The sequence below is a fragment of the Oratosquilla oratoria genome, chromosome 3 (genome assembly GCF_046742065.1).
Source record: "Oratosquilla oratoria isolate Oo_2021 chromosome 3, ASM4674206v1, whole genome shotgun sequence".
Taxonomy (NCBI): domain Eukaryota; kingdom Metazoa; phylum Arthropoda; class Malacostraca; order Stomatopoda; family Squillidae; genus Oratosquilla; species Oratosquilla oratoria.
This window is the reverse complement of record NC_134779.1, coordinates 423,794-448,185: the sequence shown is the minus strand read 5'-3', so window position 1 is coordinate 448,185 and position 24,392 is coordinate 423,794. Positions and strand designations below refer to the sequence as shown.

Sequence of the window (24,392 nt, the reverse complement as noted above, 5' to 3'; positions counted from 1 at the left end):
GATGCAAAACTATAAAAAAAAGTAAACACGGAAGAAGATTGTGAGTCACTGCAGAGTGATTTAAATGAAGCATGGGAGTGGAGTAGGAAGTGGGAGATGGAGTTCAACACTAAAAAGTGTAGTATAATGGAATTTGGAAAAAGCAAAAACAGAATAACAGGATCATATAAATTGGGAGAAGGAATAAAAAAAAGTAGAAAATGAGGACCTGGGAGTCATTGTTATTTAATAATATGTCACCTGAGAAACATATAAATAAGATTTTGGAGAAAATTATAATTTAATAAGAACAATTAAAGTGGCATTTACATACCTGGATGAAGAAATGGTGAAGAAAATTCTAATCACTCTGATAAGACCAAGATTGGAATATGCTGCAATGATGTGGTCACCAAGTACAATAAAAATGTATAAAAAAAATTGAAAGAATACAAAGAGCAATTACAAAATTGGCACCAACACTCTCAAAACTATCATATGAAGAGAGACTACAAAAACTTGAACTACAGACACTAGAGCAAAGAAGAGAGAGAGGAGATTTGATAGCTATTTACAGAATCATGAAAGGCATAGAAATTATTGATAGAGAGAAGCTGATAAAATGGGATGATAGAAATACAAGAGGACACAGAAAGAAAATAAAGAAAGACAGCTACAGAAGAGATCTGAAAAAGAACAGCTTTCCTCACAGAGTAATAGACTGTTGGAACAAGTTAGATGAGAAAGTGGTGTGTGCAAAAACAATACATGAATTTGAAAGTAGTTGAAATAAAATGAGTTATGAAGACGGGACACCACGAGCATAGCTTCCCTTCCCGTAAAATACAACTAGGTAAATACTAGGTAAATACACACACACACACACCAAGTACAAAAAATTGTATAAAAAAAAAATTGAAAGAATACAAAGAGCAATTACAAAATTGGCACCAACACTCTCAAAACTATCATATGAAGAGAGACTACAAAAACTTGAACTACAGACACTAGAGCAAAGAAGAGAGAGAGGAGATTTAATAGTTATTTACAGAATCATGAAAGGCATAGAAATTGTTGATAGAGAGGATCTAATAAAATGGGATGATAGAAATACAAGAGGACACGGAAAGAAAATCAAGAAAGACAGCTATAGAAGAGATCTAAAAAAGAACAGCTTTCCTCACAGAGTAATAGACAGTTGGAACAAGTTAGATGTGAAAGTAGTGTGTGCAAAAACAATACATGAATTTAAAAATAGTTTAGATGAAATGAGATATGAAGACGGGACACCACGAGCATAGCTCCCCTTCCCGTAAAATACAACTAGGTAAATACAACTAGGTAAAATATATATATATATATATATATATATAGATACATATATATATATATATATATATATATATATATATATATATATATATATATACATATATATATATATATATATATATATATATATATTTATATATATATTTATATATCTATTTATATATATATATATATATATATATATATATATATATATATATATATATGTATATATATAAATACGTATATACATACCCGGTATATATGTAAATATATATATATATACAGTATATACATATACATATATATATATACATATACATATATATATATATACATATATTTATATGCATATATATTATATATATACACATATATATGCATATATTATATATATACATATATATATATATATATATACATATACATATATATATACATATATACACATATATATATATATATATATATACATATATATGTATATATACGTATATATATGTATATATATATAAATATATATATATATATATATATATATATATACATATATATATATATATATATATACATCAATTTATCTTTCCCTTTATAAAGGGGATAGGTAAGTCAAAGCACATACACACTTCATACACAATTAAAACCCATTTAACACCCCTCTTACTGCAGAATTTCATGAATGAAGGATGATACCCCTCCCTAGCCACAAGCATATGTTGCTTAGAGGGTCTGACTTGAAGCCCTTGTCCCCACAACATTGAGCAAAGGACATCAGGCACTCCCTTGGAAATTACAATCATTTATACTTTGCAAAATGTAGACCTTTTCTGTTACCGACTAGTAGGAGAGGATGAAAAAAGCAGTTGATTTTGTTGCAAGGTCTCTTTATGTGTAAAAGTGTGTATGTGTGTGGACTGGAAGGATATTGAAGTTAATAGGTTTTAGATATAGTAGTGTCCACCACTTGTCCCTGTGTATGCATCATATATAACATACTGTACATACCTGCATACAGTATATCCATATATGCTACATGTATAGTCTATATATGTGTATATATATATATATATATATATATATATATATATATGTATACAACCATACACATGCAAATACAAGTGAACACGGAAGAAGAAAAGTGAACACAGAAGAAGATTGTGAGTCACTACAGAGTGATCTAAATAAAGTAAGGGAGTGGAGTAGGAAGTGGGAGATGGAGTTCAACACTAAAAAGTGTAGTATAATGGAATTTGGAAAAAGCAAAAACAGAATAACAGGATCATATATATTGGGAGAAGAAGGAATAAAAATAGTAGAAAATGAGAAGGACCTAGGAGTCATTGTTATGAATGATATGTCACCTGAGAAACATATAAATAAGATTTTTGGAGAAAATTATAATTTAATAAGAACAATCAAAGTGGCATTCTCATACCTGGATGAAGAAATGGTGAAGAAAATTCTAATCACTCTGATAAGACCAAGATTGGAATATGCTGCAACGATGTATAAAAAAACTTGAAAGAATACAAAGAGCAATTACAAAATTGGCACCAACACTCTCAAAACTATCATATGAAGAGAGACTAGCAAAACTTGAACTACAGACACTAGAGCAAAGAAGAGAGAGAGGAGATTTGATAGCTATTTACAGAATCATGAAAGGCATAGAAATTATTGATAGAGAGAATCTGATAAAATGGGATGATAGAAATACAAGAGGACATGGAAAGAAAATCAAGAAAGACAGCTATAGAAGAGATGTGAAAAAAAACAGCTTTCCTCACAGAATAATAGACAGTTGGAACAAGTTAGATGAGAAAGTGGTGTGTGCAAAAACAATACATGAATTTAAAAATAGTTTAGATAAAATGAGATATGAAGACGGGACCCCACGAGCATAGCTCCCCTTCTTGTAAAATATAACTAGGTAAATTCAATTGCATATATAAATGCATACATATAAATGCCTATATACAAATATAAACATAATATACACATGCTTGTTTATGCATGAGTTTAAGTTCATTTATATTTTTTCTATTATATATATATATATATTTATATACATATATATATTTATATATATATATATATATGTATATATATATATATATATATATATATATATATATATATATATATATATATATATATATATATATATATATATATATATAATATCTATTTTATATATATATATGTATCGATAATTTTTTTGTGACAGGTGCATGCAGGATTTGAACCCGCTGTACTCGGCCATCCATAAATTACAATCCTGCATGCAACTGTCACAAAAAAATTATCGGTTTGATGTCGCTGCTATTAGCGAATTACTCTCATATATATGTATATATATCCTGATCAGGTTTGCGTTGAATTAGTTAAAGATGTTTAGTCTATATGCAACAGCTTATCTAATTTTCCTTGGTAATATATGGTAATATATGATCAGTGGTAGTTCTTTGTTTAATTTTCAAGATGGAAACTTCAGCCTCCTATTCACATTTTTAAATGACATGCATGAAAGATATTAAAAAAGAGTATTGCGCTGATTACATAATTCATAAACAAATCTGCAACTTGTACATTAAATGGCAACAATATGGACCTAGAAGGCAATGCTGAAGATATCTGACTGACTAATGCACAGCAAATTTTAATTTCATTTCTAAAAAATAGATTCAGCTTATAATTCAAGCACTTAGTTGAGATACATGTATTGAAGTCATAAAAGCAGAAGAGCTTATTATATAAACCATAAACAAAACTGACTTGTACATTAAATGGCAAATACATAGATCCAGAAAACAAAGTTAAAGGTGATGATGATAGATGGGATCACGAGTGCTCGCATCCAAGATCTCATCCTCGTTGGAGTCAACTCATCACAGGAAAGCGGGGTTGGCATATGGGCCTTGAAATATTTTTTCAAAAGAGCCCCCGTCGTCTTTTTATCTCTTGCTCTTGTTTCACTTTCTATTACCTCGATCCCGTCTGATAAGTGTTCTTCTGGGGCTCCAAAACTTACATAGATCTCTAACGGATCCCTTTGTTGCTGATCTTGTGACATCGCTTCAACTCCTACAGAAGAACCAAGCCTTCCTCCATTACCATTGCCTATTGGCACACCATTATTTGATGGTTGTTGATATGGGATTTGTCTGTTATTCTCCACCCTTTGTCTTGCTTCACCCCTACCCAGCCCTATTCGCCCTCCTACTTTTGTTCCTCTTTTCTCTTCTGCTCCTGTAATTTTTCCTGTTCCTAGTCCTGTTCCTCTTCCCCTTCCTCGGAAAACACCACCTCTTCCTCTACCCCTTCCTATCATATTGTTGACTTGGGGTTCTTTTGATTTTTTTTTCTCATTCCTAAGTTCAGTCCTAGAGTAGCCAATGTACTCTACATAGAAGTGAAAGATAAGGACCAAGAAAATGAGGTTGATGCAGAAGAAGAACCAGATGTCGATCATCTTGATGTAGGCAGTTCGTGGGAGACTAGAGGATGTTTGACCAAAGAGGGTGTACAGGACCAGAAGCGATGTTAAGGTCACCACTAAACGGACCTGTAAAAGTATAAATATGAACAATAGGGACAACACTGATTATAACACCCCCTCTAGAATTATGACTATTACTATAATTACACCAATTACTAGATATAGCTAGGTAATTATGCTAATTGAAAATTTTATATGTGGGAGGGGAAACAAAAAAATACTAGTAGAAGATTTGACAGGTGACCAGCCCCCTGGAAATGAACACTATCAAAACACAAACCCACAGTTCTTCTTCAATTGATCCTTCCTAAGGTGACCTGGTGACAGCCAGTCAGAGATGTCACCATTTGTTTGCTAACCATATTTCTCAGTTCCTGGCATGGAACACTACAGGTGTAGGGAGTAGTTCTAACTGGGCTGTGGCTAGATGCTACTGTTGTGTGGCTTCTATTAATTTTTTAGTTATATATTAATACTTAACTAATATATAATGTGAAAATACATAAAAGTTAGTCTTAGTATGATTAGTTGTGTAGCATTTTAAGGTGTAGTGTTGTTAATTTTGCATTAGATGAGTAAAGTATGGAAGTATAAAAGTGATATCCTTTACAGTTTTATTCCACAGATACATCTCTACCTCCTTCCTCAATTACCACTTTCTCTACCACTCCATCCTTTTCATCTGATGAACCAATGGCAACCACAGTTTCAGTGATAGCTATGACACCTGTTACACAAATTATGAACATTAGTGCCCTACCAAATGCAATTTCTTTTTAAATCTTACAACAGATTCAGGAAACTATAAATGATAATGTAACACAAGTGAAATACTGTGATGCAATATAACAAAAACTGGGGAAGAGAGAATGATTGCCTATCTTTAAGAACTCCAGCAGGTAAGTGTTAAAGAACCAATTATGTTGCAAACCAGAAAAAAAGTAGCAGGCATTTCCAATTAACAACAAAACTATTGCAAATAGGGACCAGCGATGGGTACCTGCATATAGTGTTCCTGCAAGATGGAAAGCAAAGCTGCCTGTTTTGAAAATCCATCAACCTCATCATCTCCAGCAGGAGGTACAACCCTGAGGGGCTGATACTTGGTCTCTGGGCTAGGCACAAGTTCTCAACTTCAGCTGTATTTCAACTAGTGATATAGAAACAGTCTCACACTGATGCAACACAGGCAACACTCCAAAGTGTCTTCTCAGAAGTATCTTTGGGAGGTTCCTAGGACCGTTCCCAAACACTATTGGGATGCAGGTTTTCCTCTCAGTGAAACTCAATGCAATGAATGACTATTGATTCCATGCACATATTTACCTGACAAGAGGCGGGAAATATTCCTTTTATATATATACCAGTAGAAAGGAATAATGAAAAGCAGACCCAATTGTATGACTAGGAAGGCACCTATGGTGCTCAAAGTGAACAAAACCCTAAAGGTTGAAGTAGATAGTTAAGGAAAAATGTAAATTGAATATGCAATGATTATTGTCTAGTGTTTCATTTTCAACATATGCCTTGATAAAACAGATAAGAAATTAGTTCACTGGTGATGTGATGAAAATATAACAAGTATCAGCCATTTTGAAAATAACATATGGCTCTAGATTTGCATAGAGGATCTACTGAAAAGAGCAAAATGATCACAAGGAACATATAAGTGACAACTTATGATTGAAAACCATATAATGAATAATTTCATTGCTAAAGTCTGTCTAACTAGATTTTGCCGTATATATAGAAGTATAACTATATATGACATGCAATTAAGGAAATACATACACTAAGGGAAGAAATCACAAAGCAAATAGTGAGTGGTGAGGTGTTTGAGGAAACTAATGTGAGCAGAAATTCGGGGTTAGAAGGTATCAACGTAGAAGAGAAGGAGGTGCTTAATCTTCTGGGATCATTGGATATGAGAAAAGCTTCAGGATTTCACAAAAGATCAAACTGGATACTTAGATAATGTAGGGAACAGCTGGCAGACAAGATTCACAGTCTCATTGTATGTTCATTAAAAGAAAGCATAGTACCACATGGTTGGAAATGAACTAATCTCTAATTCATAAAGGTGGAAGTAAGGAGGCGCCACTAAAGAATAGGTTTGTACCATTGACCAGCACAATATTGGTATTATGTGAAAGTACTGTGGAAGATTGATGGGAAAAATATCTTGAGGAGTTGAACATTCTGCCCGACAGTCAGTTTGACTTTAGATCTGGGAGTCCATGTGTGTCAATCCTTTTAAGATCCTACAGAGTGATCGATGAGCTACAAGAAGGGTATACAGTACCTCAATCCAAAGAAGGATTTTCATAAAGTACCTCATAATTGACTTATGTAGAAACTGAAGCATATTAGTGGACTATGAGCCAAACTAATTGAATGGATGATTTTATTTATTTATTTATTTATTTATTTATTTATCTATTTACTTATTTATTTATTTATTTATTTATTTATTTATTTATTTATTTATTTATTTATTTATTTATTTATTTATTTATTCATTTATTTATTTGTTTATTTATTTATTTATCTATTTGTTTATTTGTTTATTTATTTATTTATTTATTTATTTATTTATTTATTTATTTATCTATTTATTCATTTATTTATTTATTTTTTATTTATTTACTTATTTATTAAGGAAAGGTGCATGAGGACAGTAGTAAAGATGTCTTGATGAAGAACAATAACCAATGGAGTTCCACAAAGTTCAGAGCTGGCACATATACTATTTCTTATCTAAGCTAATGATATGATGGAAGGCACAATATGGTATGCCAAAATTTTCACAGATGATGCAAAAAGCACGAGAAGAGTGAAAAACGAGAAAGGCTGTAGAATATTGCAAAATATATATACACTATTTCTGTATGGAGTCAAAAGGGGAAAATTGATTTTAATACCAAAAAGATGCAAGGTACTGGAAATGAGCAATAGCTACAAAAGACCATCTTCAAAATATTCTTTGGGAAGAGAATCCATTACAAATAATTACAAAGGAAGAGTATGCCGACAAAAGACCTCCTGGTCCATAATTAGGTCGGAGGCAAAAAAATAAATAAATAAATAAAGCAATTGCAAATAATAAGTAAATAAGTTAATAGACTAAATAAATAAGTAATGATGAATAATAAACAAACAGATTAATAATGATAATTTATCAAAATCAAAAATAATAATAGCAAATAAATAATAACAATAAATGGATAAATAAAAGTATAACATGCATATCTTGGGTCAGGTCATTTGGTGGCGAGGGCTCAACAGATGGGTCAACGATTTGGATGAAATGTATAGCAATCTAACTGATTTGATTATCAATGCACAAGATACATTCATGCCCCTGAAGTCAATACGAAAAAGTAGTAATACTCTCAAATGGATGACGGACAGATTGAAACATGAGAATAGATAGAAACATGATAGAATCAGAGGAAAAAATGAGTGAGGAGTTTAACAATTATTTTCTATCGGTGTTTACTAATGAGAGGTTAGATAAAGTACCTGACTGCGATCCTATTTTCAGAGGGGATGAAGAAAGTAGTCTATCTAATATCAGCATTAGTAAAGTAGAAGTAGTCAAGCAGATTGAAAGACTTAAAGCTACAAAATCCCTGGGTCCAGACGAAATTTTTCCGAGAATGCTAAAGGACTGTAAATTTGAAATCTGCGACCAGTTAACTGAAATGGTTAATAAATCAGTAGACACTGGTTTTGTACCTACTGCTTGGAGGCAAACAAACGTTGTTCCTGGTTTTAAGAAGGGAGATAGATTGTTTATATGCAACTGCAGGCCAATCAGTTTGACATCGGTTATAGGAAAAATACTTGAGACAGTAATAGTAAATAGACTCAGAGAACACATCGAAAGATATAATTTAATTCGTGATTCACAGCATGCTTTCTCCAAGGGTAAGTCATGTGTGGCTAATTTTCTATCCTTTTACACTAAAGTATATAAGGCGTCAGATAACAATGATAATTACGATGCTATTTATTTTGACTTTAGCAAAGCATTCGACAAGGTGCTACACCAGAGATTACTAAATAAAATCAAAGCCCATGGCATAGAAGGAAAAGTGTTAGAATGGGTTACAGCTTGGATTAATAACAGAAAACAGTGGGTCACCATAAATGGAGTAAAATCTAGGTGGGGCAATGTTACTAGTGTGGTCCCCCAGGGCTCGGTTTTGGGTCCCTTGTTGTTCAGTATGTACATAAACGACTTAGACGACGGGATAAAAGTTATGTATCAATACAGAGAGCTTTAAAAAAGACAATAAGAAAAAGAAAAAAGTACATACGAAATGAACATCGCTGATAAATCCAAAGAGAATCCAAAAGAATTCTATAGTTACATTAGAGATAAAAAGGTTGTTAGGAATCACATTGGTCCACTATTATCTGCTGACGGTCAACTTGAATATTCAAATGAAGGAATGTGTAATATCTTAAACAATTATTTTAGCTCGGTATTCGTAAACGAAACACCTCAAAGTGAACTCCAAACTGAAACCTGTGAAAAGTCTGGGGTAAACTTACTCACTACGGTAAATATAACAAAAGAAAATATTAAAAGTATCATAGATAAACTCAAAGTTAATAAAACACCAGGGCTTGACGGTTGGCATCCAAGAATCTTAAAGGAAATGAAAAATGAGATTGTTGTTCCATCAGAAATTATTTTCAAGAAAGCCATCATATCCGGAGATGTCCCAAGAGAATGGAAGCTAGCTAACGTAACTCCCATATTCAAAAAAGATGACAAAAAGAAACCAAATAACTATAGGCCTATAAGTTTGACTTCAATCGTAGGAAAAATAATGGAAACTATTATCAGAGATGCTATCGAACATCATTTAGAAAGTAACCGTTTGATAAATGATAGCCAGCATGGTTTCAGACGGAAACGTTCTTGCGTGACTAACTTACTCGAATTCTTCAACACAGTTATCTCGAATTGTGACAAAAGAAACAATATAGATTTAATATATCTAGACTTTGCAAAAGCTTTTGATACCGTCCCACAGGAAAGACTACTTACTAAATTAGCTTTGCATGGAATAAGTGGTAGCCTATTAGGTTGAACTAGTAATTGGTTGAATGGTCGAAAACAGAGAGTTGTTTTAAATGGAAAAACTTCTGGATGGAAAAGTGTTGCAAGTGGAGTTCCTCAGGGCTCCGTTCTTGGGCCACTTCTATTCATAGTATATATAAATGATATAGACTATGGACTAAAATCTACTATTTCCAAATTTGCTGATGATACAAAACTGTGCCGAGTGGTAAATGATCACCCAAACCAATTAGATATTCAAGAAGATTTAGATCAATTACAACAATGGTCTGAAAAGTGGCTAATGAAATTTAACACAAGTAAATGCAAGGTAATGCACATAGGTAAAAATAACAGTAAGTACGATTACAAATTATTTGGTAATTCGTTAACAAAAGTGGATAGTGAAAAAGATCTCGGCGTAATTATCAGTAACGACCTCAAATCATCCAAGCAGTGTATTTCAGCCTCTGAGAAAGCAAATAAGATTCTGGGACTGATTGCGCGATCTTTTGATTTCAAAAGTCCATCACTCATTAACAAGCTATATAAATCGTTAGTTCGTCCACATTTGGAATATGCTGTTTCCGTATGGTCACCGAATCTCATTAAAGACATTGACAGACTGGAAAAAGTACAATGGCGAGCCACAAAACTGATTCCAAATATCAAAAATAAATCAAACTAAAATCGACTAAAACACATGAATCTGTTTTCTCTAAAAAAAGCGTAGACTCAGAGGTGACTTAATACAGGTCTTTAAGATTTTAAAGGGAATTGATAACATCAAAAGTGACCAAATTTTCACATTGAATGAGAATCAGACAAGAAAAAAATTGTCTCAAACTGTCCGGAAATAGATTCATTTTGGAAGTAGGTAGAAACAAATTTGCCAACCGTGTAGTGAATGAATGGAATAAACTTCCTGCACAGGTAGTGCAATGTAGTTCAGTTCGAAGCTTTAAGAATCATTTAGATAAATACCTAAGTAAGATGCTATAATGATTACGATTTATTTTATATTATTCGTTTTTGTTTTGTTATCATTTCTTTGTTTGATTTTCATTTATTATTAGTTATATGTCAATTTATTATTATTTACTATTTACCTGTTTGTTTATCAACTATACCTATGCATTTATTAATGTATTTTATTTGTTATTTACATTATAATAGTTTTTATTTATTGTTTTATTATTAATATGATTTTTTTTCGCATCCGACCTAGATATGGACGGCATGCTCCGCCTTTGTAATCCTTTGTAATGTTAGCAAGTTTGCGGACGACACTAAAATAGGACGCCTACCTAGGTCAGGAGACGACGCAGAGATTCTGCAGGATGATCTTAACAAATTGTTCACGTGGTTGGTGAAATGGCAAATGAACCTCAATATCTCTAAGTGTAGCGTGTTAAACGTAGGGCTACACAACCCCGAAAATCGATACAGCTTAGATAACATGCTTTTAGAGAAAACTGAGTGCGAGACAGACTTAGGAATTCTAGTGTGTCCGGACCTTAAAACCAGGAAGCAGTGAATTAGTGCCAGGAATAAAGCTAACAGAGCATTAGGTTTCATTGCTAGGACGGTAACGAATAGAAGTGCAGAGGTAATTATTAAACTCTATCTAGCAATAGTTAGACCCATCCTTGACTATGCGGTACAGTTTTGGTCTCCGTCCTACAGAATGGACATCAGTTCACTAGAATCAGTACAGAGAAGAATGACCAAAATGATACATGGACTCAGAAATTTGCCTTACGAAGAGAGGCTTAGGCACCTTAACTTGCATTCCCTGGAAAGACGCAGAATGCGGGGTGATCTAATAGAGGTGTTCAAGTGGATCAAAGGCTTTAACAAGGGTGATGCGAACAAGGTCATCATATTAAAACAACAGGGCAGAACTCGCAATAATGGTTATAAACTGGACATATTTAGATTTAAGAAGGAAATAGGCAAGAATTGGTTTACTAATTGGGTGGTCGACGAATGGAATAAACTTAGTAACCATGTAGTAAGCGCTGAAACTATCAGTTGTTTTAAGAAGCGATTAGACAACTTTATGGATGGGGATGACAGGTGATGATGGATACGGAGCTGCCTCGTGTAGGCCTTATGGTCTCTTGCAGTCTCCTTCATTCTTATGTTCTTGTGTTCTTATGTACATACTAGCAAAGAGGATCATCTCATGGACTAGGATAATGCTTCCATCGTCTATAAATCCCACTGCAGCTTTCTAAGAAAAATTATTAAATCCTCCCTGATTAAACATATACCTAATTTTAATGCCTCCAAAGGTCAGTGGTCCCCAGACTGCATAACTTGGATGGCTGCCAATAAATCCACCTCAAAAGCAGCTGGACTTGACCTCACCATCAGTCAACCTTCGCCCCGACCTTATCAAGGACATATAACCTGAGCCCCCCCTTTTCCCTGCCCCTAAATGTCCCTTCTTAGCTATATATATTCTCATACTCCACACTCTGTATCATTCTGCTGAAGAGGACTACAGATAGTGGTCAAAATATACAGATTTTCTGTCCGTCTCATCTCATTTTCCGACAGTGGGTCAATAAGTCTTATATCAATATATACACCCTCCTTGTGGCCTGTTAATGTGCCAATACATAGAGAAGAAGGAAATCATTATGTTGAATATAAAAACCAACTTCCTGTTTCCAAACCTTGTAAATTCATAATTTATAAGCCAATTTATAAGTGGGAGGTGTTGCAGATATATGAGATTGGGGAAAAGCTGTTAAGGGCAATCAAGAGTTTTTATGAGAGTAGAAGAGCCTGTGATAGAATTAGAAATGGAGAAAGAGCGAATGGTTTAAGATAAAGGCGGGGCTGCATCAGGGCTGTGTCATTGAGCAATGGCTGTTCAACATGTACATGGACGGGATGGTACGATAGGTAAATGCGAGGGTAATGGGCAATGTATTGGGGATGGTTGAAGACAATGGAGAGATGTGGGAGGCAAGCCACTTGTATGCGGATGACACTGCGCTTGTGGCAGGATGAGAGGAGGGTATTAAAGGAGTTAGTGTCAGAATTTGGGAATGTATGTGGTAGGAGAAAGTTGAAGGTAAATGGGTAAAAGTAAGGTGATAAGATGTACAAGGCGAGAGGATGGCAAGGAATTGGAAGTAAGCTTTAAAAGAGAGGCTGGAGGATGTGGATATTTTTAAGTACGAGTATTTTGGGTTCGCATGTAACAGGAAATAGAGGAGTGGGGTGGAGGTTGATTGTAGATTGAGAGAAGCGAGTAAATATTTTGGAGGCTGAAAAATGTCGTGGAAAATAGGCATCTGGGAATAGATGCAAAGAGGGGATTATATGAAGGGGTGATTGTGCCTACTACATTGTGTGGGGCAGAGACTTAGTATTTAAGCGAGGCAGTCAGGAGAACTTTAAATGAGTTTGAGATTAAATTTGCCCTTATGAGTGACTGCTACTTAATACTACACCCCTAGACCCCATATTCACAGGTCATTATCTTATATACTTCCACTACCATGATGCTCCTCCTGCTTTCACATCTTTGCTTCATGAAATGATCCTTTGTTTGTGTGTGTAAAAACGGTGCGCAGTCCTTAATCCCAACTAGAGACGTTCAGATTATTTCAGGTGACATCGTCAGAAGATGTGGGATCACACGGCATAATACGCAACATTACCACACGACCATCTCAGTTATACTCCAACTCTCTCTACCCCAAAGAGTAGTTACTAACGCCATCATTCAACAGGTGATGGGCTACAGAATCGTCACCACTGGAACGAAGCTCCCAACAAGATATGTGCAATATAAGATCTCCCGTATCAAGACTGCATTTGCAAACAAATAACAAAACAATGGTGAAAGTCATGCATTAAGTGTGTAGCTTTAACGAATGAAACAATAACGGATTTCCCACATTAAGAGTACTGATAAGCACCTTGCTAGTACTAGTGCCTTTTCAGTGAAATGGTTAATTTGATCGGTGATTTGATGTTAAAGCGATTGTATGAGTTCTTCATTATTATATAGTGTATAGAACCAAAAAATGTTTGATTGAGTGACCTGGATTTCAACAAACTGGAATCTTTGCCTGACAATAATTCAAAAACTTTGAATTATAACGACCTTGTAAGATGAACAATGATTATCCTAACAGATCTACAGAACCTTTGGCTCATGATGAAACTAGAAAGAGGTGATAGTTGTCAATAATGAACTTTTATGACATCAGTATTGTCATTATATAAGGATTGTTACATGAGGGTCCACTTTACCAAAATGAGGTTTTTCACGTTTTACCAGATACGTCATAGTTACGACACAAAGGGTTACATTGGCGGAGCATGCCGACAGGAGACCTGTTGGTCCATATCTAGGTCGGATGCGAAAAAATCCTAATATTAATAATAATAAATAAAGGGATAAAACTATAATAATGTAAAGATCAAATAGAATACATAAACGCATAGGCACAGTCAAGCAAACAAACAGGTAAATAGTAAACAATAATAAATTGACATATAACTAATAATAAATGAGAATCAAACAGACAAATGATAACAAAACAAAAACAAATAATATAACATAAATTATAATCATTACAGCATCTTGCTTAGGAAGTTTATTCCATTCACTAACTACACGGTTGGCGAAGTTGTTTCTACCTACTTCCAAATTGAATCTATTTCCGGACAGTTTGAGACCATTGTTTCTTGTCTGATTCTCATTCGGTGTGAAAATGTTGTCACTTTTGATGTTGTCAATTCCCTTTAGAATTTTAAAGACCTGTATTAAGTCACCTCGGAGTCTACGCTTTTTTAGGGAAAACATATTCATATGTTTTAGTCGATTTTCGTATGATTTATTTTTTATATTTGGAATCAGTTTTGTGGCTCGCCATTGTACTTTTTCCAGTCTGTCAATGTCTTTAATGAGATTCGGTGACCATACGGAAACAGCATATTCCAAATGTGGACGAACTAACGATTTATATAGCTTGTTAATGAGTGATAGACTTTTGAGGTCAAAAGATCGCGCAGTCAGTCCCAGAATCTTATTTGCTTTCTCAGAGGCTGAAATACACTGCTTGGGTGATTTGAGGTCGTTACTGATAAAGACGTCGAGATCTTTTTCACTATCCACTTTTGTAAACGAATTTCCAAATAACTTGTAATCGCACTTACTGTTATTTTACCTATGTGCATTACCTTGTATTTATCTGTGTTAAATTTCATTAGCCACTTTTCAGACCATTGCTGTAATTTATCTACAGCTTCTTGAATATCTAACTGATTTAAATGATCATTTGCCATTCCGCAATTTTGTATCATCATCAAATTTGGAAATAGTAGATTTTAGTCCATAGTCTATATCATTTATATACATACTATGAATAGAAGTGGCCCAAGAACGGAGCCCTGAGGAACTCCACTTGCAACATTTTTCCATCCAGAAGTTTTTTCCATTGAAAACAACTCTCTGTTTTTTTTTATCATTCAACCAATTACTAGTCCAACCTAATAGGCTACCACTTATTCCATGCAAAGCTAATTTAGTAAGTAGTCTTTCGTGTGGGACGGTATCAAAAGCTTTTGCAAAGTCTAGATATATTAAATCTATATTGTTTCTTTTGTCATAATTCGAGATAACTGTGTTGTAGAATTCGAGTAAGTTACGCAAGAACGTTCCCGTCTGAAACCGTGCTGGCTATCATTTATCAAACGGTTACTTTCTAAATGATGTTCGATAGCATCTCTGATGATAGTTTCCATTATTTTTTCTACGATTGAAGTCAAACTTATAGGCCTATAGTTATTTGGTTTCTTTTTGTCATCTTTTTTGAATATGGGAGTTACGTTAGCTAGCTTCCATTCTCTTGGGACATCTCCGGATATGATGGCTTTCTTGAAAATAATTTCTGATGGAACAACAATCTCATTTTTCATTTCCTTTAAGATTCTTGGATGCCAACCGTCAAGCCCTGGTGTTTTATTAACTTTGAGTTTATCTATGATACTTTTAATATTTTCTTTTGTTATATTTACCGTAGTGAGTAAGTTTACCCCAGACTTTTCACAGGTTTCAGTTTGGAGTTCACTTTGAGGTGTTTCGTTTACGAATACCGAGCTAAAATAATTGTTTAAGATATTACACATTCCTTCATTTGAATATTCAAGTTGACCGTCAGCAGATAATAGTGGACCAATGTGATTCCTAACAACCTTTTTATCTCTAATGTAACTATAGAATTCTTTTGGATTCTCTTTGGATTTATCAGCGATGTTCATTTCGTATGTACTTTTTTCTTTTTCTTATTGTCTTTTTTAAAGCTCTCTGTATTGATACATAACTTTCATAGTCATTAGATGCACCCGAGCACTTATATTTCTTATAAGCCTGTCCCTTTTTAGCAATACTTTTTCAGTTTCTTTGTCGAGCCACTTTGGGCGAGCCTGATTTGGGGGACGTCTGTCCCTAAAAGGAACGTAAGTATGACTCATCTTAGTGAGCGTATTTTGAAATATTTCCCACATCTGATCTACAGGTCTTTCGCTTAATTTTGCCTCCCAATCTGTAAGCTGAAGCTCCTGACGTAGTCCTATGAACTGAACTTTATTGAAATCGAGTATTTTAGAAACACAAGCACCTATTATATATATATGTGTATATATATGTATATATATATATATATATGTATATATATATATTGCAGTAATTCACAAGGCACACGTGAAAATAATATGCAGAAAAAAACACTGGGAAATAAGAAACTTAGTCCGAACGTTTTCGTCTATTTAAGATATTCTCAAGGAATACATATACACACATTCCTTGATAATGTCTTAAATAGACGAAAACGTTCGTACTAAGTTTCTTATTTCCCACTGTTTTTTCTGCAATATATATATATATATATATATATATATATATATATATATATATATATATATATATATATATATATATATATGTATATTAGGAGTTTCATTCTAAGTTGTGATCACTATTTGCAACAGTTTCACCGACTTCTACATCAGTTACCATGCTTTCGCGGCTAGTGATCAATAGATCAAGTAAGTCTCCATGTTTTGTGGGCTCTTTTACATGCCGAACTAAGTAATTGTCACCAAGAAAATCAATCAAGCGACTACCTATATGGCCATGTTCAAGGGTCATCCAATCAATGTCAGTAAAATTGAAATCACCTATCATCAATAAATCCCGGTTGCAGAAACTAAACAGTTCTTGAAATAACAGTTTTTCGTCTGCTAATGATAATGTCTTTAGCCTATATATTACACCTACATTCATTTTCTTTTTCTTTTTCTTTTGTTTGGGTTAACTCAACCCACAAACTATCATATGCATCCTGTTTCACTTTCTCTAAAACACAAGCATAGACATTGTTTTTAACGTACAACAGAACACCCCCACTTTTCTTGTGGTTTCTATCCTGATGGTTTCTATCCACAATATTAAATTCAGCATCGAACTCTTTACCATTTAACCATGTCTCGGTTATTCCTATCATATCGAGATTTTTGCTTTTGAGATACGTCTGCATTTCTTGAAATTTGTCCCTAATACTACGAGCATTAAAGTACATGGTTTTAAGAAACTCGTGATTATTTCTTTTTTATCAACACCTTACTCTATATCATTATTTAGTCCTTCATTGACATTCAATGCCTCATTAACATTTCTCCCATCAAAATTAAAATTTCCATTATCACGGACATCTGGTCGCTCACGGTCATCCGATCTCTTTTGTATACTTTATCCCCCTACGTCACCGCGATTCACACCGGCCTCCCGTCGTTCATTGACATTCTGTCCGGCATCCCTTCCTAAAATCATATTTTGTCCTCCAGTGACATTATATCCTACCGTGATATTTTATCTTCCACTACAATTACATCCCATCGTGATCTTTTGTCTTCCACTGTCATTACATCCCATCGTGATATTTTGGCCTTCATTGACATTCTGTTCGGCATCTCTTCCTAAAATTATATTTTGTCCTCCACTGACATTATATCTACCATGATATTTTCTCCAGTATCATTACATCCCATCGTGATATTTTGTCCTCCACTATCATTACATCCTATCGTGATATTTTGTCCTCCACTGTCATTACATCCCATCGTGACATTTTGTTCTTTGACATTACATCCTAATGTAACATTTCGTCCTCTACCGACATTATATCCTAAAATTATATTTTGTCCTATACTGGCATATTGTTCTACATTAATCCTATACCCCACTCTGTTTTCCTGAGTACACTCTATTTGCCCTTCCTTTTGGGCTTCTACCCCAAAAAAGGAACTACTTCATTACAAACTCCCACAATGAGGTTTGTAAGAACATCTTTGCCTCTGCGGGTAAGGTGGATCCCATCAGAAGTGTAAAGGTCATGGCGCCTAGAAAAGAGATACCAAGGATCAAGAAAGTGGTATCCCAATTGTGTGCACAAATGCGATATCCTATCATTGATCCCTATGGCTCTACTGTTCCAACACGAGCCTGCGTAGATCCTCGGGAGGATCCCACAGACTACGTGACGGCTCCCACGTTCCTTCATCTCCTGAAGGAGGACCCTGTAATTCCGAACAAGTTCCTCTGATCCCACCCCACCTACATCGTTACTTCCCGTATGAACACGCAGCTAAATGGTTCCATCTCCGTGGCGTTCTTCTTGTGTTTCTGAATAGGGTGAGATAGTGAACAACGTCAAGCCAAAACAGTTACCTTCGCCCTGTGTGCTCGGGCCGCCAAACCATGTGGATGACCCTAATAACCTCTAGGAATCGAAGTCAGGTGCGTGGCTCAAACGCTTACCACGATGACGACACCTTCGTTGGAACTGTGGGCCTCCTGACGTGAACTACTTTCGTCATCACCTTACGGCTCATTTTCGATCCCTGTCTACTGATAATGGCTCCACAACCGTCTCTTGTCTGTCGGTTCATTCTCCATTTCTTTGAATTCTGTCTGAATTTCCGTCATAGGGAATTTCTGTCCAGTTCCTTTAATATCCTGCCTCTGATCGTTGTTTCTCAAAATCACCCAACCTACTTCCACCTCTTCCCCGTGTTCTGTCAGACTCCCAGCAACATCTGATCGTCCGCCTGTGTACCAAATTTTGTCGTAGCCTGTGGAGTTTGTCAGAATCTGTCCGAGTCTGACAGATTCTAGTGAACTTTATCGGAATCCACCATTCGTTCAGAATCTATCAGAGCCTGTAGGAGTCTCAGGGTCTCCGTGAGAGTTTCGGCGGTTTCTCGTCCAAATAACCTCTTTCGTTTTTTTTTTTTTTTTTTTTTATTAATTTACGAGTTTGGAAGAAAATTTATCAATATTTGGTGGTTCACATTTATTTTCATAATACATACGAATATACACGTGCATGTACATATACATTTGTACATACATATAAATGTACATATACATACACATGTTTATATACTCGTATACATATACATACATACATACATATACCAAGGCTTTTTCCCCCTTCCAAGGGAGGTAGCCAAAAAGGGAAAGGCATAAAAACACTCCCACCCATTTCATCCCTAAATACACTCCACACCCCTCCCACCCTTCCTCTCATCTGAGCACCTCCTGGATGACGGGTCATCCCTGCACCCTGCCCACCGCCCTGGGTCAGAAGCAGTGTCGCAAGACACAGTACATCCACAGCAAGGCCGCTTCATTTAATCGGCGACCCCCCCCTCCCTTCGGGCTGCGTCAAAATTTACTCACACATACTACCCCCCCCACCCCCCCACCCCCGCCCATTCCTCCTCATGCAGTCACAACATCATCCATATACAACCAATCTCCACTCACCTCTGTCTTCCGTCCTCTCCCTTCCTTCCTCAACAGACATTCCCCTCTTCCCCAAAGCCCCCTTCACCCCATCCATCCACCTCATCCTAGGACGTCCCCTCATGTTCACTCCCTCCACATCTGCCTTCCATACCTCTTTTACAAGTCTTTCTTCACTCATTCTTTCCATGTGTCCAAACCATCCTAATATTCTTTCATCAACCCTCTCTCCCAAATCCTTTTTCACCCCTGTTCTCCTCCTCACCTCCTCATTTCTCACTCTATCTAGCCTAGTAACCCCCACCATACTTCTCAGACACCTCATCTCAAACACATTCAAACTCCTTCTCTCTTCTTCTCTTATGTTCCACGTTTCTGCCCCATACAGTGCTGTTGGCACAATCACTCCTTCATACAGTCTCCTCTTCGCATCCATTCCCAAATGTCTATTTCTCATTACACTCTTTAAACCACCAAGGCATTTACTCGCTTCTCTCAATCTACATTCTACCTCCACCTTCACTCCACCTTTTCCTGCTACACTTGCACCCAAGTATCTAAAACTATCCACTTCCTCCAGTCGCTCTCCCTTAATGTTCACTTCCAGTCTACTGCCACTTTCACCCCTTGTACATCTCATCACCTTACTTTTACCCACATTTATCTTTAGCTTTCTTCTATCACATACTCTCCCAAACTCTGCCACCAGCTTCCTCAATCCCTCCTCTGACCCTGCCACAAGCGCAGTGTCGTCCGCAAACAACAGCTGGCTCACCTCCCACTTTTCTCCATTTTCTTTAACCATCTCCAATCCCTGACTCACTACCCTAGCATTCACCTCTCGCACCACCCCATCCATGTATAAGTTGAACAGCCAGGGCGACATAACGCATCCTTGACGAAGTCCCACCTTTACTTCAAACCACTCACTCTCTCCATTTCCAATCCTAACACATGCTCTACTACTCACATAAAAACTCTTGACAGCTCCCAGAAGCTTTCCTCCTATCCCATAAATCTGCATAACCTCCCACAGTGCCTTTCTGTCTACCCTATCATAAGCCTTCTCCAGATCCATAAAAGCCCAAAAAACATCCTTCCCCTTTCCTATAGCTTTCTCACATATCTGTCTTACCACAAAGATCTGATCTACACAACCTCTACCCGTCCTAAATCCACACTGTTCCTCACCAATTACTCCTTCTGTTCCTCTCCTAATCCTCTCAATTAGGATTCTCCCATAAGCCTTCCCTACTACACTCAACAGGCTAATCCCTCTGAAATTACTACATTCACACTTGTCCCCTTTTCCCTTGTAAAGAGGAACTATACAGGCACTACTCCAGTCCTCCGGTACTCTACCCTCTCTCCAGCAAACATTAAATAATCTCACCAACCAGTCCACCATCACTGTACCTCCCTTTTTCAGACATTCTGCATGGCATCCATCCAGACCAGGTGCCTTACCTGGTTTCATCATCTTTACAACTGCCTTCACCTCATCCTTCCTTATTTCCCCTCCATTCTCCTCACTCATCACTCTCATTTTCTTCGTATTTCCCACTGCAGCTATCTTTCCTTCCCTATCCTCCTTCACATTCAGTAACTCCCTAAAATATTCTGCCCATCTTCCCCTCACTGCCATCTCTTCCATTATCAACTCTCCATCTGTACCTTTTACCTTTTCTTCCCTACTTGATTCGCCTCCTCTTCCTCTCTTTATTTCTTTCCAAAACATCTTTTTATTACTTTCAAAATTTTCTGTCATACTCCTACCCCATTTCACATCTGCTCTCCTCTTTGCCTCCTTTACCTTTTGCTTTACTTCTCTTTTCTTTTCTTTGTACGTCTCATATGACTCCCCTGTCCTCTTTTGTAACCAATCTGTGAATGCTCGCTTCTTCTCTTCTACAGCCTTCTTTGTTTCCTCACCCCACCATTCACTACCCTTTCTTCTATTTCCCCCTGTCCTTCTTGTTCCACACACCATCCTTGCACACTTTAAGACTCCCTCCTTGAACCATCCCCATTCCTCCTCCACACCCATCTCTGCTCTATCCTTTACTCCCTCCCACTCCTCCTTCAGCTTCTTTTCGTATACATATATATATATACACGTTTATATACTCGTATACATATACATATACATATACATATACGTACATATAAACATATATACGTATGCATGCTCATATACACGTCACCATACACCACCTGACTTTTGGACGACAATATATGTAATGGTGTTTTCTATTCGCTGTCTGGACTCCTCGCCGCGCTAGTTTTTGTGAGAACCTGGAGGTCTCCTGGAGTTGAAACGACAAAGGACAGCTTCAGACCAAGAGGAGACACTACAAAATACTTGAGGTCACCATAGAACCAGTTGGCAGACATCGCGGAAAATAAGTGCTTACTTTGCTTTCTTGTCTAATTAGAATATACATTACATGAGTTATATTCGTAAATGTTTGTGGAAAATGCAGGTGACTGTGCTTGTGAATGAGCCTCTTGTTGTGCGTGTAGGTTTATATGTTTGTGTTTGTCTGCATGTGTGTTAAAATGCGTGCTTCTACGAGTGCCTGTTTACGTGGTTCTGAGAGTTTGCATTGAATGCAGACATGGTCAGCCGACCAGTCCCTAGTCACCCTATTCTCCCAGTGGCAAGCGTACCAGTCTTTGGCCACACCAGCGTCCCGATGGTAGACAACCGTGTGTTTGTGAGTGTACATCTTTCTGTGCTTATAGGATTGTCTGTTTGTGTGCCTGCATGTATGTTACGATGCGTGTTTGTGGGTGTGCTTATTTGTGTGCTTATGAGTGTTTAAAACGAATGCAGTCCTGGTTACCCTAACGTCCCGATAGGCAGACGACCAGTCACTGGTCGCCACAGCATCACACTGGCAGGTTGCCGGGTGTTGCCCCAGCATCCCGGTAGGCAGGTGTCCAGTTTATGGCCACCACGGCGTCCCGGATGCAGGCAACAATTTGTGAATGTACTTGTTGTTGTGCCTGTAGGTTTGCCTGTGTGTGTGTGCCTGCCTGCATGTTAGGAAGCCTGGTAGTGGATGTGCCTATTTGCGTGCTTATAAGTGTGTGCAAAAGTGTATTACTAGTCACCCCATCGTCCCGGTAGGAGGACGAACATTCTTCGGTTGCCCCAACGTCAAGGTGGTAGGTGGCCAGGAGTTGCCCCAGTAACCAGGTAGGCAGGTGCCCAATTTATGGCCACCCCTGCGCCCCGGTAGCAGTGTGTTTATGAGTACAAATCTTGATGTGCTTGTAGGTTTGTTTGTGTGAGAGTGCCTGCCTGTGTGTTAGAATGTGTGCTTGTAGGTGTGGCTCTTTGTTTGCCACTGACTGTTAGATACGAATGCAGTCCGGTCACCCCAGCGTCCAGGTATGCCGAAGAGCAGTTCCTGGTTGCCCCAGCGTCAAGGTGGCAGATGTCCAGGAATTCCCCAGCGACCCGGTAGGCAGTTGTCCAATCTATGGGCACCCTAGCGTCTCGGTGACAGGCAATACTGTGTTTGTGAGTGTACCTCTTAATATGCTTATAGGCTTGTCTGTACAAGTGTACCTTCCTGTGTGTTAGGATCCGTGCTTGTGTTTGTACCAGTCTGCGTGCTTCTTAGTGTTTGCAATGAATGTAGCTGGTCATCCTAGCATCCCGGTAAGCAGACGGCCAGTTCCTGGTCGCCCCTGCATCACGGTGGGTGACCAGAAGTTTCCTTTTTTAGTGTAATAGTAGGCAGGTGTCTAGTCTATGGCCACCCCGTTGTCTGAGTGGCAGGCAATAGTTTGTTTATAAGTGTACCTCATTATGTGTTTTTAGGTTTGTACGAATATCCCTGTCTGCGTCTTAGGATGTGTGTTTGTGTGGCTTTTTGTTTACAGCTGAGTGTTTACAATGAATGCAGCCTTGGTCACCCGAGCGTCCCGATAGGAAGACGACTAGTTCCTGGTTGCCCCAGTGTCAAGGTGGTAAGTGTCTAGGAGTTCCCATTGTGCAACCAGGTAGGCAGGTGTCCAGTCTATGCCCACCTAGGAGTTCCGAATACAGGCAACATTGTATTTGTAAGTGTGCCTCTTTATGTGCTTGTAGGTTTCTCTCTGCGGGTGTACCTGTCTGTGTGTCAAGTAGTGTGCTTGAGGGTTTGGCTCTTTGCTGCTGACTGTTTGCAATGGATGCAGTTTTTGTCACGCCAGCATCCCTGTAGGCAGACCACCAGATCCTGGTTGCCCCAGTGTCACGATGGCATGTAGCCGGAAGTTGCTTTAGCGTCCCGGGATGCAGATGTCTAGTCTGTGTCCAACCCAGCGTCCCGGTGGCAGGTAACATTGTATTTGTGTATGTACCTCTTGATATGGTTGTAGGTTCGTTTGTGCGAGCGTGTCTGTCTGTGTGTTAGGATGCGTGCTTGTGGGTGTGCCTGTTTGCTTCTGAGTGTTTGCAGTGAAAGCAGTCTTGGTTATCCTAGCGTCCCCGTAGGCAAACGGCTAGTTTCCAGTCGCCCCTGCGTCATGGTGGCAGGTGGCCAGAAGTTGCCCTAATGTCCCGGTAGGCAGGTGTTTAGTTTATGGCCACCCCAGCGTCCTGATGGCAAGCAATCGAGTGTTTATGGGTGTGCCTCTTGATGTGCATGAAGGATTGTCTGTGCAAGTTTGCCTGCCTGCCTGTGTGTTAGATTGGG

At 37.3% G+C, this 24,392-nt stretch overlaps 1 protein-coding gene across 6 annotated transcripts in view; it reads right to left on the bottom strand.

The window, feature by feature from the left end:
* Window positions 1-3,546: 3,546 nt before the first annotated feature.
* The window catches only part of LOC143020140 (uncharacterized), a 378,438-nt gene continuing 357,592 nt past the window's right edge, over window positions 3,547-24,392 (bottom strand). For 4 of the 6 annotated variants that reach the window (XM_076176309.1, XM_076176307.1, XM_076176314.1 and 1 more), the window contains one exon: window positions 3,548-4,855. In XM_076176309.1, the coding sequence (XP_076032424.1) occupies window positions 4,073-4,855 (783 nt within the window). In that variant the 3' untranslated portion in view covers window positions 3,548-4,072. Of the gene's footprint in view, window positions 4,856-24,392 lie in introns of all 6 variants that reach the window. The other 2 variants (XM_076176300.1, XM_076176324.1) reach the window with 2 other exon arrangements.